The sequence below is a fragment of the Felis catus genome, chromosome A3, assembly GCF_018350175.1.
Source record: "Felis catus isolate Fca126 chromosome A3, F.catus_Fca126_mat1.0, whole genome shotgun sequence".
Classification (NCBI taxonomy): Eukaryota; Metazoa; Chordata; class Mammalia; order Carnivora; family Felidae; genus Felis; species Felis catus.
The window spans coordinates 82,865,960-82,884,159 of record NC_058370.1 but is presented as its reverse complement, the minus strand read 5'-3'; the positions used below and the strand labels follow the sequence as shown (position 1 = coordinate 82,884,159).

General features: G+C 41.7%; 1 protein-coding gene and 1 long non-coding RNA gene across 8 annotated transcripts in view; one reads left to right on the top strand and one right to left on the bottom strand.

Moving 5' to 3' along the window:
* The window catches only part of SPRED2 (sprouty related EVH1 domain containing 2), a 114,014-nt gene that overhangs the window by 57,495 nt on the left and 38,319 nt on the right, over positions 1-18,200 (top strand). The window contains exon 1 of one of the 2 annotated variants that reach the window (XM_019827292.3): positions 1,743-3,700. The exons of the other annotated variant lie outside the window; for it this stretch is intronic. Within the exon in view, the coding sequence (XP_019682851.2) occupies positions 3,684-3,700 (17 nt within the window). The 5' untranslated portion in view covers positions 1,743-3,683. Of the gene's footprint in view, positions 1-1,742; positions 3,701-18,200 lie in introns of those variants that run through there. 2 annotated transcript variants of the gene reach the window in all.
* Positions 1-18,200, bottom strand: part of LOC102899646 — a 35,795-nt gene that overhangs the window by 16,322 nt on the left and 1,273 nt on the right. For 3 of the 6 annotated variants that reach the window (XR_006595637.1, XR_002741151.2, XR_006595635.1), the window contains exons 2-3: positions 17,352-17,568; positions 12,614-12,730 (exon numbers count right to left, since the gene is read on the bottom strand). This is a non-coding gene — a long non-coding RNA (uncharacterized LOC102899646). Of the gene's footprint in view, positions 1-6,034; positions 6,843-12,535; positions 12,731-17,351; positions 17,569-18,200 lie in introns of those variants that run through there. The other 3 variants (XR_006595636.1, XR_006595638.1, XR_006595639.1) reach the window with 2 other exon arrangements.

The window sequence follows — 18,200 nt, the reverse complement described above, 5'->3', positions numbered from 1 at the left end:
GGTCATAATTTGCCCACTCTTGCCAGTCTAAATTATAAAACTTACAAACATCCTCATCATTGTTGTTTGCATAAATTAATGAGTACTCTGTATGTGGCCAGGACTTATGCTAAGTACTTGTTGTGAGTGATCACATTTATCCCATTCAGAACAATTCTGTGAAGTCATTAATAATATTCTACCCATTTTACTGACAAAGAAGTGCAGAGGCTTAGAGAAGGTAAATAACATAAGTAAGGGCCAGGCTGGATTTTGAACTAAGTTAGCTTGACTCCAGTTTCATGCTCTTTTACCACTGCACAGGACAGCCTTAGATAACATCATGATATCCATATTTGCCTTTAGATCTTGCCATTAGCCAGTATTTGGACTTTGGCCTCTCCCCATCTTCCCCTAAAAGCCCAAAACATGCAGATTATTGCTAAAAACTCTTGTATAAATTAATACATGGCAAAAATTTTAAAGGAGTCCATTAACAAGTTATAATGAATTGGAAGGCAAGTTCTGCTATGCTTCCTGGCTAGTTTTGCTTTGTAATACCCAAGGGTCGTGGGAGATGAGTAGGCCTGGGGATCTCACGCCAGTAGCATCCACACTGGTTTTGAGGTTCCAAGATCTAGTGCTCTGAAAATGTAGAGATGGAGCTGGGCCTGGAGCAAGCTACTGCCCCTTGGGACGGCCTCACCTGGGGCCATTTGCCTCTTAACGCCAACACTGACATGAGCTGTCAGCCCGCTGTACGCATGGGGGCAGGCTCCTCGGTTACCAGCGGAGGTATGCCGAGCTAATGTGGTCAGGGGAGACTGGATATCGCATCCTGTAAGTTGTTTCAGACTGGTGATGGTCATTTACGTGCAAGTTGACCAAATAGAAATGTTCATTAAAGATGGCAGAAAGCGGGGCACCTGGGTGGCTTAGTCGTACTCTTGGTTTCAGGTCGGGTCATAATCTCACTTCCTGGGTTCCTGAGTTGGAGCCCTGCATCAGCCCCCACTCTGACAGTGCAGAATCTGCTTGGGATTTTCTCTCTTCCTCTCTCTTTGCCCCTCTCTGGCTCACACTGTGCACTCACTCTCTCTCTCCCTTTCTCTCAAAATAAATAAATAAACTTAAAAAAAAAAAAAAGATGGCAGAAACCAAGTTGGGATGTCTTTTGTTGTTATAGTAAGTAAGGTGTGTTCTGAAGAAAGCTTAGAGTAAAAAGATTGGGAGGTGGGAGGGAATCCCGTATCCCATATCGCATCACCTACAGCAGTGTTTCCCAAAGTGCTTTCTTCAGGTTAAAGGGATGGTAATGGGGGAAGGGGTTCCTGTGGTCAAATAAGTTATGAAATGCAAGACTAAACAAACAGTATTCTTGAGGATATAGTATGTAGTGTTCTCAAAATGTTTGCTTGGTTGTTTTGTTTTGTTTTTGGATCCTCTTATAAAATTGTTTACAAGGAACACCCTTTGAGAAATCTTAACCCAGAGGCATTTCCTAATGTCCTAATGTTTATTACATTTTGGTAAATTTCCTTTACAGTCCAAGATTTTTTTTAAACAGGGGTCATATATTCTCTTTCTTTTTGTGTATGTGTTTAACTTTATTTTGAAGTATTTCATCCTCACAGAAGAGTTGTAAGAGTAGTATGAGGGACTCTCCTAATCCAATTCCCCATTTGTTAACATTTTACCGTAATTGGTATTTTCTCATTCTGTGTGTGTGTGTGTGTGTGTGTGTGTGTGTGTGTGTGTGTGTATACATGTACACATTATTATTGCCATTACTTTTGTGTTTTTAGTTAAATTCCAGTGGCAAGTTCTTTAATGAACTATACATTCATTTCTTGAAATACTTACAGAAACTCAAATTAGGCTAGAAGCTTATTAATGTCCCCCATTTCTACCTGTTGCATGAAGGCAAATCACGCTTTGCCAGTGTGTGAAAGGTTTTCATTAAATTGCAAGGGAACATTTTGATATTCCTTAGGCTTCATTTCAGACCCACACACAGTTCAGATTTGTGAGGTTGTCACTTGATGTGTATGGGGACCATCACAACCATTTGCTGCATGTTTTTAGTCCACTTGGGCAGTGTTCTTTGAGGACTGGCCTTGGCCGTTAGCTGAGATGGAAGCCTGGACCAGACACTCTCCTGTCCTTTAGTTTCAGAACTAAAGGGAGGAGTCAAGAGGTCCTAGGGTTTCATAGGACTTCTATGTTTTAAGTGTCCCGTGGCGACTTGTCACACTTTCAGAACATATCAACAAGGACGATTTCTTAAATGACATCTAGTTTCAGTAGTGGTTTTATTTAACATACATTGGCGCTTCCATATCTGTTTTTTTTTTTCCAGCCATGAAATCAAAGCTGTCTTCCTCCTTCAGATGGTTTAAGTATAGCCCAGTTTGCACATAAAGTGAGTCAAGCGAACACTGCTACCTTACAAAGAGATGTGTTGGTGTAAGGGGACTGTGGATGTGATGTAATGTAACCTCTCATGGAGTATTTCCAAAACCATATAAGGAGGCTCGAAGTAGTCACCTCAGTGTCAACACCGAGCTCACGAATGAGGCTGGAGCTTGTGTCCCCAAAGGAAGCATAAGGAACACCACCAGATAGCCTTGGGAGGAGGAGAGAGCACCAGGCATTTGTTCAGTGGGTGGATGCAGCCCTCACAGTGGCCTTTGGACTCGCGTGTCCTACCTTCAACCTGGAAGCTCCCACGCCCATGGTCACTGGTTGCACTCTGTGTGAATGGGCACCATTCACACATATAGTATGTTCACACCTAACTGGAAAAGTGCCTTGTCTGGATACACATTAGACCATAGGGAGAGAAAAAAATTTTTCTTTAGTTGTTAAAACGTTTTATGACGAAAGTTTTTAGATATCAAAAGAACAGAGAATAATAAAGTCAGTCCCTATATTACTTACTACAGATGCAGCAATGATCAAGATTTTATCACATTTCATTACCCTCCCCTTTTTGGCTAAAATACTCATAACAAATCCCAGATACCACATCATTTCATCCCTACGATGTTTTCTCTAAGAAGTAGACATTTCATAAATCCAATGCCATTCTCTCACTTGGCAAAATTAACCAGGACCAAAATTTTGACATCTAGTTTTTATAGAGCTCCTGTGACTAAGTCACCTTGCAACGTGAGAATCAACAGAGTCCATGCCAATACTAATTTATGGATATCTTAAAAGAAGGGGATCCTTGCTCTTAGCTGTGAACAAAATTATTTGGATTGGAGATGGGGCGGGTAAGCAATTTGCACTTGTGGTTCTACGTCTGTAATCGCAGGTATTGAGCTGTGCCATTTGCTTCCTGGGCATTTCACAGTATCATCAATGATTGATAATCATAACTTACAGGAATTTTTTTAAACAGTATTTTAATTGGAAAAAGCATCTGTCAGCTGTCAGGCTTCCAGCTTCCACTTTTGAGAAGCAGGATGTTGAATGTGAGTAATGACACAACAGGCCTATAAAATGCGGACTAACCCTCGGATGACTCATCCAGTACGATGCAGTATATTTGTCAAGGAGACTGAATCATATATGGGGGAAACCACTTTTCAGGCAGCCAGCTGGTTCTCAGGTCCGCAAGAGACAATCCATTTTTATCGGAAGCTTTATAGTAGCAATAATGCTAATATCCAGCACTTGGGCTCTACGATGTAGAGGAAATGGCATCACCCGGCAGGTATGTGCTTACTGTTTACATGAACTTTATTTTCTCCTTGTTCTCTTCTGCCTAACCTTTCCGATAATTTGACATTTTTTAAGGGGGAAAATGATTCTAATTGGAAGGAACTGAAGGGTGTGTGTGCGTGTGTGTGTGTGTGTGTGTGTGTGTGTGTGTGTGTGTGTATTCACATGCAAAGACACGGACATTACCACTGGTCTTTGGATGGACACAGAGCTCTTGTCCACTCATCTCCCTCTCTGAAAACAAATTTCTCCTTAGATATTCAGAGAAACTCAGCCCTGAGTTTAAAAGATGCTGCCCAGGAAACAGCTTGCAGAGGTGATATACCTTTTGGGTGGGTGGTTTACAACTTTAATAAATAAATTTTAAAAAGGAAAGAAAAAGCAAAGGTGAGCTAAAGGATGTGGTCTAATAGTAACTATTGTGTCTGTTATGTTGGATTTATTTTCAGTACTATGCTTTTTCTTACCCCCAAGATACATGACTTAATGCAAGAAAGCTTTATTCCCCCTACAGAGGGAATATGTCTAATTTTTGCAAATCATAATTTGCTCATACTGAATTCATGCATTAACTTTACTAGGTGGGAGAAAGGGTAGTGGGGGTTTGGTAACAACATTTAATTATAGCTTTCACATGATCTGAAGGATTGTTCTGCATAATTGGGAAGCTGTGTTGCCTGTCTGACCTTCTCTCTTTCTTCACTCACTAAATTTAAACCATGCCTGACTCGTTAAGGCACAGATCTTGTTTATTTGAGTATATTAAACATTCCTCTGTGTGTTGACAGTCCATTCAGTGTCTCCTCATATTTTTAAAAAATACTTTTTGTGTCCTACTTGTTAGGGACAGATGATATAGTTAGTTTATAGTAGTGCTATTTCTGCTTTTCTGGTGGGTCTGTCCAGAATGGCTGGGTCGGGACTTAAAACACAACTGTGCACAAATTTGCCTAAGATTTAGTATTTGCGGAGCAGCCTTGTCTATGGGGTAATTTCTGTTATCACTCAGAGAGAGCATTAAACAGATCAAGGCTTACCGAGCTGGAAAAGTAGGCAGTCTTTGTCTCTCTTCCCCTTTCTTGTAAAGCCCATAATAATGACTTCTGTTCCTTGAGGTACATGTATTCTAAACTGTCCGTAAATGTATTAATTTGGCCTATTTAAATACATTCAGAAATGCAGATAATATGGAAAGCCAGCCTGAAGGGAGTTTGTTTGTTTCTGTTCTGTAGATTAAGAGGTGCACTTTTTTTTTTTTTTTTTTTAGGATGGCCAGTTTGTTTTTGGAGACAGGACCATCTCCAAATTTCATTAATTTTGCATTCTATAAATGAAAGCCACCTGTTATGCTGTAACATGCTAATTATGGTAGAGGACAATAATGAAGAGGAACAGTATTTGAAATATGTGGGGGTTTTGCTAAGAATTTTCCTGCCCACATCTGTAGTGCTTATTTTTATATGTGTATGTGTATACATGCATATATAGCGCATATTTAATAATAGCATTTGGTGGTATTAAAAAAATACTTCAGTTTCAAAGTAAACCTTCTTTTTATTCCTTCTCATTAACTGTTTTGTTTTTTTTTAAGTTTTAGGAGAAAAACTACTTTGAAAATGTTAGCCTGAACTAAAACCTGAATTTTGTGATCTTCTAGTAGATGATGTCCCCTTTTGCTGCTTTGCCGGGTGCCATCAGTTCAAGTTTCACTTTGTCAAAAGTCATCAGAAGAATACTGTGATTTCAAAATATGAATTAAAGGCAGCATAGGTTATTTGCTCTGATTTCACTGACATCTTAGGTTCCATTATACCATTTTTTCCCCTTAAGTGCTACAGAAAATGGTTCCAGCAGGCATATAAAAACATTTCATCTAAAGTTCTTGATGTATGGCATTTTCAGTGAAAATGTCTTGCTTTCCCTGTGATTTGTGTAGTTGAGACTAACCCAGGTCCTTTCCAAATAATTTTAGGGCAGCATGACTTTTGTTCAGGGCATCTTGATGACTGATTCAGCAATGACAATCCCCCCTAGGGATGTGGCCACTGCTCCCAGAGGCCCCTGTGCTGCTAGGCACCATGAGCCGTCTTTAGATTCCTTCTTTGCCTTTTGAGGGAAAAGGAATCCAGGGTGGCTCAGTCGGTTAAGCGGCCGACTTCGGCTCAGGTCATGATCTCACAGTCCGTGAGTTCGAGCCCCGCATCAGGCTCTGTGCTGACAGCTCAGAGCCCGGAGCCTGTTTCACATTCTGTGTCTTCCTCTCTCTGACCACCCCCCCCACCCCGTTCATGCTCTGTCTCTCCCTGTCTCAAAAAATAAATAAATAAACGTTAAAAAAAAATTTTTTTTTTTTAAAAAGAAAAGGAATCCAGAGCCATGGCCAGTACCAAGGATCTCCTGTCATTCAACTTGGAAGTGATCAGTAGGTATTGAGTGAGATGCTGCCTATGTTCAGAGCTATGTGCTGCGTGGTGTTAAATGAAAAAAATGCCTGTGATCTGGGCCCAGCCCTGTCCTTGATTTCATTCCCTCTTCGGTGGGGATTCATCATTACTGGCAATAGATTCCTCTTGGGCTTTCTTTTATTCATACATCTACTGGAGTCTATAATCTGGAGCCATTAATTGCTCCATGTAGAAGCAACTTTCAGCTATTCCCTTTAGGTCTTTCAAAATCTAACTCTTCTTGGATGGGTATCGAGAAAGAGCTGCCCTAATAAATTCATTCGATAGTTTTGTTGGCCTTCTTTTTTGAGCCAAATAGAGTGACAACCTCGGACAAATGACTTACTTATGTACTTATTTTTTTGCTTTCTTCCTTGAGAGGAATGGCAGTCAGGGAGCGCATTTGAATCCTCAAAGCTTAGAGCGTTCAGGATGTTGTATTAGAACAGATTAGAAAACATCAAGGACCGTTTTTCCCTGTCTTTGAGAGTTGGAGACCCCTCCCTGTTTAGCATCTATTAAAATTATATTTAATGACTCAAAACTATAATGAATTCAGTGACCATTTAATAAAAACAGATTTATTTAAAATCACTATAGGTTGGGGCGCCTGGCTGGTTCACTCAGAAGAGCATGGGACTCTTGATCTAGGTGATGTGAGTTCGAGCCCCATGTTGGGTATAGAGAATACTAAAAAATAAAATAAAATAAAATCACTGTAGATTATCTATCAACATTTAAAAATACTTGTATTTCAAGAGACCTGTTGAGTGAGTTTATGATCTTTTCTTGCTGTACAAGTGGATGATTTATGGATGAGTGGCAATAACTATGGCCCCTGGGGGGAGAGCTGAACCTGTCCATTGCCTGGTATCCATTTCCCACTGATCTTCTGTTAAACTGCCCTCCCCACATCCGGGGTTTATGGTCAGTCTGCCTACGTAGTGGGTGGGATTACTAGCACTTGTAGATAAATCTCGTATCATTATCTAGAAATAACAACTTTCCTGTTGTATCTCAGAAAAGCCAGAGACACGCAAGGACCAGCCTTCGTAGGACATAAACCCCACTCTTAAGGATACATAAATGGAGTGAATGACCACTCTGTTAGCAAATCAGCATCAACTTTTATTAGTCCTGAGCATTCTTCCAAGTATGTTTGCTGACAGCTCGTTTGCATTGACATCTGTGCCCAGGTTGTCTTTCGGGTACTGTGGGGCAGTTACAGAAGCCATGCCCGTTCCCAGCTGGATTCTTAATCACCAGCCTTTCTTTGTAATTAATGATCTCCATAGAGAAAGCAGATGCTTGAGACCAGGCCGGCACTTCAGCCTTTCCTGAAAGAGCTTTTGGCTTACGTGACAACAACTCTACCTTCCTTGCTGTGCACTCTGAGAGCAGCACGGGGAGTTAGCCACATTGTCTTCATTTAGAGCTCAGCATGCCCGGAGTCGAAGCAATCCAGCTTTCTCTTTCCAGATTTCAACCCAAGAGATGACTTTCGGCTTTCGGTGTTATTAAGTCATGCAGATGCAAAGATTTTTCAGATTGGAGGTGTCCAAGCTGGGTTTGGCTTTTTTGTGGTTTTCTTTTAAACACATGTTCCTTGTACCCATCCAATGAAAGAGATGGGTTGCCTGCCCTTGCCGTTGCCCCATGAGGCCTGCTGTTTGACTGGGCCTCTTGAATTCCATGAAACGGAGCGCAGACAGCATGTGTCATAAGGGCTGCTTGGGAAGGGTGAAGAGCAGAATTCGTGGCTGTGGGTGGGCGTGTGTTCTCATCACATCGCCAAAGAGCTGCAATGTGCAAAATCTGGCAGGAGCTTGTTCCAAAGAAAAATAAAACAGCCCCTTTTTTCTGTTTTGAGAAATATTAAAAAACATCACTAACCCCCATGTTGAAGAAATGGAACCATTAGAGAATCTTTGTGATTGTGATATTGTGTGTGTGTGTGTGTGTGTGTGTGTGTGTGTGTGTGTGTTTTAGTAATCTTTGAAACAGAGGTTAAGGTTTTGAACAGAGGAAAAGGGACTCACAGTATAAAATATTTTGGGGGGATTCTGTCACTTCTGTTGTAAACATGATACGCATTCTATTCAAATCTAATTGGGCAAGGATGAGGGGAGTCTGTTAGAGCTAACAATTAGGGGAAAGTCTATTACATTTAACTTTCTCCTGTTCTTTGATGTGATTTTGTAAGAAAAGCCATTTTTATCAGTGAAACCAATTACAAAGGAAAGGTTTGTGTTTTTTCATATATGTGATTTGTCTTGTATACAAAAGAAAAAAGCATAGGCCACATTTACGTTTATATTTGAGGCATAAGATTTTCCTTTTATAGTTACCTTGAGAAGGTCTTTAGCGATGTATATAGTTTGCACAATGGACATATGCTGTCTTGATAATTAGGGGAGAATTTTGTGGGTTGTTTGTTTCGTTTTAAAGATTTTTAAGTAATCTCTACACCCAATGGGAGGCTCGAATTTACAACCCCGAGAGCAAGAGTCACATGCTCCACTAACTGAACCAGCCAGGCCCCTGTTTTGTTTTTATTTTTAAGTGTTAATGTCCTTACTTCTTAAGTCCTTACTTCTTAAGGACTACAGAAATGTTCCTCAGCCAAAGCCCCAAGTTCCTGCATTTGGGGTCCTTCCTGAGTATACTTATTTCGAGCGTCCCCTTTTTGTTTCTCAAGTTAGTTGTCTTTTTTTTTTTTTTAATGGCCAAATAAATAAATAAATAATGTTTTTAAAAGCCAAATAAATAAAACTGACCATCTTAGCCATTTTTAGTATACGGTACATTTGTGTTAATTATGCACTTTGTTGCGCAGCCAATCTCCAGAACTTTCTCATCCTGCAAAACTGAAACTACACCCATTAAACGACTCCCCATTCCTCTCTTATCCTAGACCTCAACAGTCCCCATTCTACTTTCTGTTTCTATGAGTTTGACTACTTTAGAAAGTGGAATCAGACAGTATTTATATTTTTGTGACTGGCTTGATTTCCCTTAGTATGATGCCCTCATGGTTCAACCACGTTGTAGCAAATGGCAAGATTTCTTTTTTTTAATCTGAAAAATCATTTATGTGTATATACTACCTTTTTTTACCCATTCATCCCTTGATGGACATTTAGGTTATTTCTGCCTCTTGGCTGTTGTGAATAATGCTGCAGTGAACATAGGTGTGAAATTAATTACCTTTTGAGAAAAGAATTGACCTTCAGTGTTAAGAGTTAATCCTGTATATGCAAACACACAAGAAAAAGTGCCATCGTGTCATATCACCTTCTGTTTATCCAGCCTCTTCAGTTTACACAAGAGCTTCCATATGCCAAGTTACTCACTGTAGGAAATCGTTGGGTAGGTAGCAATTTTTGGTCTGGGATGGTGTATGCGCAGTGCCTTTGGGCATCGTGACTTTCCTAGAGATGAGCTTAGTCCTAGGAGGTGGCTGAAGCACACTGGTGAATGAAACAAGCTGTGGGTAGTTCCTCTTGAATGACATGAAGACAGGGGCCCTTTTATTCTTTCTTCCGATATTAAATGGCAGCCAAGAGTGACAGCATGACTTCAAGGTAGCGTAATTACATTGGCTTGGCCGTACCGACCGCCACCTTGTCAGTAAAGCTTTCTGGGTGGTTGGCCGTGGCCACTTGGTTGCCCTGCCTCAGGCAGTAGTCTTCAGCCACCACTGAACGCATGACCTACCACCTGGTTGGGCTCCATGGAATATGCATGTTGGTGATGGTCAGGGAAGCCCGGTTCAGCAGCTTAGCCTCCAAAGGTCTCAGTTATCTGTGAAGATTGTGAGTCTTGTAATAAAACAGTTTCTAGTCCTTCCACAAGCTGGTAGACTTTGTCATGTGGGGACAGCTCTAGTGTTCCCTGGAAGTTCTTTTTGAAATGAAACTAGAATATTCTCCCATAAATGAAATAATATTTTAAGAATACTTGGTTAAACTGTGAGCAAGCTTGGCAGCTAGTTGGTGTTGGCATTCTCCTTTTTTGCCCCGTTCTTTTATGGCAGGAGAGTAACTTAATAGAAGCACATGTACTGAGTGGACAGCTGTTTTGTAATAACTCGGAAGGAAATTGCCTTCGTAGGTCAAATCCTGTCTCTGTTGTGGTGAAGAACTAGTCAAGAATCTGCTGCTGCATGATCATCCTGTGAGCCTGAAACTTGCTTTGTCCCCGCCCTTCTGATTGTTCAGCAACAGTCGCTGCCACCATGGAAGGAAAGAGCAGTTTCCCCAGTAACACCTAATTTGGAATTCCTAAACTATAGTGTTGATACTGATACGCTTGTTACATTTGCATTTAAACCAGTCATTGCGAGCTTGGTTAACTTAAGTGCTTTCCTTTTGGTTTGTGTGCTTGCTTGCCTAAGTGAAAGATTTCTCAATGTTATTAGCAGACGGTCATCAGGTTGGCCCTTTTTAGGGCTGGTCAGGGTCCAGTGGTGCCAAATTTCAGGGGTCCCTGATGAAGCCTAAATCAGAAGTTTGGGGGTTCCTCCTTACTTACCCTTTCTCCCCTAGCCCATACCCAGACAGCAACCCTTTTAGCTCCAGAACTAAATAGAACTGGCCAGTCCCACTGAAGGTCGGGAATGAGGCTTCTTTTTTTCTTTTTCTTTTTATTCTTTTAAGTTTATTTATTTTTTTTTTTGAGAGAGAGAGAGAGATCACAAGTGGGGGAATGTCAGAGAGGAGAGACAGAATCCCAAGCAGGCTCTGCACCATCAGCGCAGAGCCGGATACGGGGCTTGAGCTCATGAACCTTGACATTATGACTTGAGCCGAGATCAGGAGTCTGATGGTTAACTGATTGTGCCACCCATGTGCCCTGGGAATGAAGCTTCTATTTAAGGACACTCTTAGGAGGCAATCAAAACCATTTGGGAATATAACTATGATTCAGGTATTTTAGGAATTGATGAGGCTGTCACGAACTAGATCGGAAATCCTGGTGCTCAACCGGTTTTGGTTTTTCCCATGGGAAAAATACATTCCAGTTTCAAAAAACTGATTTACAAGAAAATTTTTAGATCAGAACTCTTTTGTGACCTCGAAGGAGCCTGGACCAAACATGAAGCTTGAAGTGCACAGAGTTGCTTTATCAAAAGTCTGTAATAAATATCTCTCCCCATTTTTAAGTTAGGCAGTTGATTCATTACCTTTTCCTAACATTTTTCCCCTTTCTCTCTGAAGGTAATAAAGATTTGGTACTGGAACATCTGTCTTGAGTCAGTTGATAAAACATAGAGGATGAACTATTTGGGAGAAAGGGAGTACATCCCTCTTCTTCTCTTTGCCTGCATTTGGTCTATAAATATGTCTTGGGGATTTTCTTCCATGTGGCTAAAGGGAATCTCATGTTTGTGGATGCGTAAACCCAGCTAGATGGCTGCATCGTGCCTACGTTATTCAAAGGTCTTACTAAACTTCTTGAAACAATTTTCATCATTTTCATGTTTTTTAGAAATACTTTGATAGACCCATTTTACTCCTGGGAACCTTATAATTGCATAATAATACTTGTACCGAGAGAACGTATCTGTTAGTTTGTTGTGGTTTCAGGTCTTTGTAGTTGGAGGGGTTTTTTTCTCCCCCCAAATCAAAATATATTTTCGGTTGCATTTTACTGCCGCATGATTTCTGATCTGCTTTTGTAGAATATTTGGGTGGCTTAAGTTTGCTTAAGCCCTCTGGCAGAGCTGAAGGACTTTAAGGCCCTTTAAAAAGAAACAACCACAAAAGTTAAAACGGGGGCCGAAGTTGAAAAGGGACCTCAAAGGTCATTGGGCCCTTACCCCTCATTTTACATATGAAGAAACTGAGGCTCACTCTCAGATTTTAGAGTCTGGGGTGTCTCACCCAAAAAGGAGAAGAAGATGTGCAGTAGAGGTCATGTCTGCTGACCTAGGAAACTAGCTAGACTGGCCATCTGAAAATGAAGATTGCCTCTGCTGCTGGGAAGTGTTGCCAAGCCAAGGAGGACTTTCCAGCCCCACTCCTCAGCAGTGCCATTTTTTTCATGTGGCTGTGTTATTAGCGATACCTCCTCCATTTCTCCAACAATCAGTTACCTATACATTAAGCTTGAAGAGACCTATGAGAATAATTTATATCCTCTAGATCACCTAAGTTAGATGTGGGAAATCTTTGCCACAACATAGAACCTCTCTTTAAAAAGTGGGGGAAGGGGCTGTTTACAGAGATGAGATCTTAGTCCTGTATTTGTTCCCAGTGCCAGTGACCTTGAACAAGTCCCTTCTCCTGTCTGAATTACAATTTTTCTAAGTGAGAGGTCTAGTAGATGGTTTCTGTGATTATTTTTTTTTTCTAGCTTAAAAAAGTGTATCTCTAACTTACTTGTGTGGCTCTTTGCTAATCCTGATTTGAAGACCACCTAAACTCCACCTGTAGGCCCACCTGTACCCTGGGCTCTACCTGGGAAAGGAAGAGATCCAGAATTCTTCGGGGAGAACAGATGCCTTGCGTGTACTTTGTTTCTTTCTTTCTTTGTGTGTTAAGCTCTTCATCTCTGTCGAAGCAGGTGGCAGAATCCTAGAAGAAAGGGAATAAATGAATTGGTAATTTTTGCCGCCTGAAAGGGCATCCTTGTCCAATAGATCTGTCGGGGACAGAAGCAGGGAGGCTCTTAAAATCTAGCCAGCATATTGTTAGCTCCACATGCTGACTTCCTTTCCTCCTCGTGGGCTAAATTATCACCTTCTTTTGTGTGAGAGCGGGTTTTATTAAGGACTGGCTCATAGAGGATTTTGTAGATTTAGAACTGGTAGTAACAAACATAGTTTGGTAAAGTAATTTCCTGACCTTTTCAGCACGGGGTTTGTTTTAGGGTGGGCGGGGTGGGGAGTGGCAAGTAAAAAGTGGGAAGTGTGAGCTGGACTGCGTGAGGAGAGGTAACCTGACTTTAGTACCGTTGTCAGCAACTTCTGATTTAGTGTTGATCGCCATTTAGAATAGTATAGCACTATGAATGTTGTCTCTCATCATCTTTATGGAAGTTTTCAGTTGTTGAGAAAAGTTGAAACAAGTGTACCAACACTCACTATATCCTGTCTGCAACTAGCATGTTACTGCTCTTGCTCTGTCGCACATGTATGTATCTGTCCATCCCTCCATCCAAGACTCCGTGTTATTTTTTTAATGTATTTCCAACTGGTTGCAGATACTACTGCATTTCTCCCTAAACATTTCAGCATGCCGATCATTAAGTCCACTCTTCCTTTCTTTTCTCCAATTCAGTGAGAAAGCAACCAAAGATATTCCGAGAAAGTCGGGCTTGGAAGTTCAAGGGCTGCAATTTAAAGACCTGAATTGGAGATTATTAACTTTAAACAGCTCCCTTTGCCATTTGTGTTTTGAAGCGCCAGTTTTTCTATTACGTGTGTACTTTCATGTGGTGAGAGTTCATTTTCTGTAGTAATCGAACATTTCCATTAGCTGGCCTTCGGGGGTTTAAATGTGGATTGTAAATACCACTTTCGGAAGGGTGTGTAAAACAGAGGGAAATTCAAAGAAAATTCTTGCTTTCAGAGTAAAAAGTAGGAGAAGAAGAAAGGATTCTTCAGGGGTGGGTTGTTTTGTTTGTTTTAAGCTGGCAATCCTTTGATCTTGATTAATTATGAACTCCACTGAACTCCGGGCTCAGCAAAGCAGCCGACAATAAAAGTAAAATCATAAACCTAGATTCAGACTTGGGCCTCTCGCCTCCCAGGCCTCCCTCACCCCTGCTTCACACTGGGTGATCACCCAGAAATTCAGCCCTTCAGTATAGAAACTTCCAGTCTATAAGTAAGAAGTCTTCCAGTCTATAAGTAAGAAGTAGCTTCATTCTATTTTGGGTTGAATAAATTTTCTTTAAGTAATTTACCCACGTCCAAGAGTTGTCCTTCTCTGGTGATTTTTGACAAAAACTGCGAAATCTTCAATAGATGTCCAGAACGTTAGGTGAACTGTTGTGTTAAAATCTTACCGTAATTGGGGCGCCTGGGTGGCGCAGTCGGTTAAGCGTCCGACTTCAGCCAGGTCACGATCTCGCGGTCTGTGAGTTCGAGCCCCGCGTCGGGCTCTGGGCTGATGGCTCAGAGCCTGGAGCCTGTTTCCGATTCTGTGTCTCCCTCTCTCTCTGCCCCTCGCCCGTTCATGCTCTGTCTCTCTCTGTCCCCAAAATAAATAAATGTTGAAAAAAAAAATTTTACAATCTTACCGTAATTGGTAAAATGTTTTGTCTGACCCTGAAATTCCCACGTTAACTTAACCGCTTAAGAACCTGTGCATGATGTGTGATAGAATTAATGTTAAAATGGAACACACACATATCCATGTACGTGTTATCTTGCTACTTCGGTAACTGGGTACAGTGGATGAGATTCCTAGGTGCACAGGTTGAGGAGAGGAGGCCGACTGGTGACATGTCCAGTTGGGTTTGGAAGCCTTGTCTGGTGTTGATATGCCTGGAAAACCAGAGTCTAAATGTGAGTTACCCCCCGTGTGCTAGTGTAATCTTCACTTGTGACAGGGCAGAGAATCATTTGATGCTAAGTTTTACAGAAGAAATCTTTTCCAAAAAAAAAAAAAAGGTGGTTTTGATTTTGTTGAATTCCATAGAATTATGGTTTTTTATTTAAAGTTATATTTACTTCTGTTGTTGTTGTTTAATGTCCTAAAACCAGTGTTTTAAAACTCAAATAATTTAAAGTGTATTCCACAGCCTGCTATTAAGGTAATTAATTACCCACTGTATAGATACTTGACATATAAGGATACAGAGGTCCCAAGTGGTTGACCAGGAAACCCACCCTAGGACTTGAGGGCTCATGCCCAGGAGTCTCCAGTTCCCTAATTTCCCCTAGGGTAGAGAAATTAGGATTTCTGCTATTAGTAGGGATTAGAGCAAATAGTTTTCAAATTTTAAGAAAAATGATTCCTTTCTTCACTGATTATGCATCCGCCCCACAATAAACTACCAAGCCTGTCCTGCCCCATTGCTTCAAGCTTGACCTCATTGGGGCCTTTCTTCTAGTTACGTGCATTCCTCACCCCAAGAGGTACTTGCTCAGGAAAGTTCTATCGACACAGGGAGGGTTGCCAAAGAGCCATTTAAAAAAATCTGTCTTAGATACGACTTCTAAGATCGCCTTTTCGAGTGCTGAAGTTAAGATTTCCTTCAGCAAGCACTTCATTCTCCGGGTTTAAAACTGCTCCGTGTTAGGGTTTGAGGTTATATATTAGCAGAACAGCCCCAACGCCTTATCTTTATTGTGCCCCAGCTGTAAGGCAGCTCATCATCATGGATAGTATATATTTAGCATTCTTGTGGCTTCTGAATTTAAGTGCTGAATTGAAATGTCGGGAGGGAAAGTTTTGTTTTCTTTAAAAAACTACAATTCTATCCCTAAGACATTTGATATGTTAAATAAGTAAAATCAAAAGATTTTTACGGTAGGAAAAAAAAACACAAAACCCTGCGAGTATAAGTAGAATCCAGCTGAATCACTCTTTTCCTATGGAAGATTTATGCTTGTTCAGACTACAGGCGATAAAAGTCAGAGGTGAAATGAAAAACTTCATTTTGCACACAGTCCAGTGGAGTGAGTTTAATACAACTCTGTAAACCTTGCTGAGCAGGAGATTCACAAAAGTAATGGCTAGCATGCCCACACACTGCTATGGGCACCGCCATCTTCTGTTCACAGGCCATGAAGGCTTGCCCCTAGAATTGAAGCTATCACCCAGGTAGGGGCACGGAAGCTCTGACTTGCCTTGGCCAGCCATAGATTTCTCCAGCGTGTTAGAAGTGTCAGTAGTGCTCCCAGGTCAGTGCTCCCAGGCTGCAAGGACGTCAGAGGATCCCTAATTGCCTCTGGTATTTCCTCAACTATTTCCTCAAAGGCCTCTTTAAGCCTCGGTAAAGCTTATGAGTTTAACTTCCAGTCCTGATCTTTGTTCCTTTTTGTCTTTGCTTCATTTCCTTTTCGTGGCTATTGTGGGTCACAGGACACAGCAGCGAAGAAAGAGGGAGCAGAGTGGTGAATGGCACACTGCCCAGTACCCTCCACTTGAGCCAGCCCTGCAGAACGTCCATTCCCGAGGACATCCACAGGGCAGGTGCCTTGGCCCCATGTGAGAGAGAATGTGCCAGAATGTTCAGTGCACGTGCTGCTCTGGCTCTTATGGCCGGAAAGTGTAAAGCAGTACTTAAGATTAGAAGATGTGTCTATTTACAGTGAATTGTAACTTAAAGGAAGACACTATAGAGGCACATAGCAGGCTAAATCAGCACTCCTTGGTAAACAACGTATGGGTATTTATTTTGAATCCTAGAATCACTGGCTTATAAACTACGAGTTTGTGGTAGTTTTCCTAAAGGAGTTTTTTTTTTGTTGTTGTTGTTGTTGTTTTTTAATAAAATTCCAATAGAAAAGGGGCACCTGGGTGGCTCAGTCAGTTGAGCTGCTGACTTCGGCTCAGGTCATGACATCTCATGGTTCATGAGTTTGGACCTGCGTCGGGCTCTGTGCTGACAGCTCAGAGCCTGGAGCCTGCTTCGGATTCTGTGTCTCCCTCTTTCTCTGCCCCGCCCTGACTCACACTCTGTCTCTGTCTCAAAAAGAAATAAACATTAAAAAAGAATTTTTTAAATACTACCAAATGTAGCAATCATTCCTATTTCAAACACCAGTCTTGCTGGCAGTGTCCTTCACAATAGTGGAGAAAGCTACCCTTTGTGTTGTGTGCAGAAGAAAACGGTGTGTGGGTGAGTGGGTCTATTTATATGCTTCAGCGTAGCTAGGTAGCATAAACAACAAAGATGCTCGGTTTATACGTGGCATCTGAGGATGAGAATGGACGTGTCCCATATCTCCCCCTCTGGGTGAGGGTAGGGCTTGGACATGGAGGGCTCTAGTGACCTTGTGTACAGCAGAACTCACTGCCTTATGATGCAAGACTATACTGGGGGTTCCTAAAACATTTTCTCTTATTTTCACTCAAGGGTTCTGAGCCCGCACATAGTAAAGGAGGAAAACCTATCCCCAGCCCCATACCCGGATCCCCCCACCCGCCCACCCTCTCTCCGTCTCCCACAGGACCCCTGGGTTTCAGTCTGTTGGTTCCTGGGTGAAGACTATCCCTAATCATTGTTAAGACAAGTACCTACCTACCACCATCACCCAAAAGGCTCTCTTTATGAGCAAACGTTTGATGTTCCGAAAATTCCTTCAGTGCTTCATAGTGCCTGCTCATCAGCATTTGAGAGGAGAGCTGGTGCCTTTGCCAGAACTGGCTGCTGCCAGATTGAGCATCTTCAGTGGGCTTTTCTTACCGCTGTTTTCTGTAATGGCCCAACTGTACAAGCAGTCCACATTTAGGCAGACCTGTAAGTGGGCAGAGCAAGTGTCCTACCTTTAGTGGCTGGTACAGAGCTGAACATCTTGTTACCACCCAGCACAAGCCTACATTATGTATAACTTCCTTGCCTATAATTTTGGAACATACACATTTATAAAACGAGACCAGGGGCGCCTGGGTGGCTCAGTCGGTTAAGCGTCCGACTTCAGCCAGGTCACGATCTCGCGGTCTGTGAGTTCGAGCCCCGCGTCGGGCTCTGGGCTGATGGCTCAGAGCCTGGAGCCTGTTTCCGATTCTGTGTCTCCCTCTCTCTCTGCCCCTCGCCCGTTCATGCTCTGTCTCTCTCTGTCCCCAAAATAAATAAACGTTGAAAAAAAAATTTATAAAACGAGACCAGTCCCCTGTTAAAAAAAAAAAAGATCTTAAGTAGTTGATGTTTCATGAAAGAGCCACTCACGAAATCTGCTTAAATAGAATAGGACCAATATCTGGCTTTTTGAACGCATTTGATACTGAAATACTTTGTTGATGCTTTTTTTTTTTCAGTGACTAGACACATATTTCATATACACTATGTGTTCTACATACATACAAAACTTGATATACGTATGTAATAATGAAGTCAGACTTTGTAAGTCTGTAGGCACGACGGTGACTG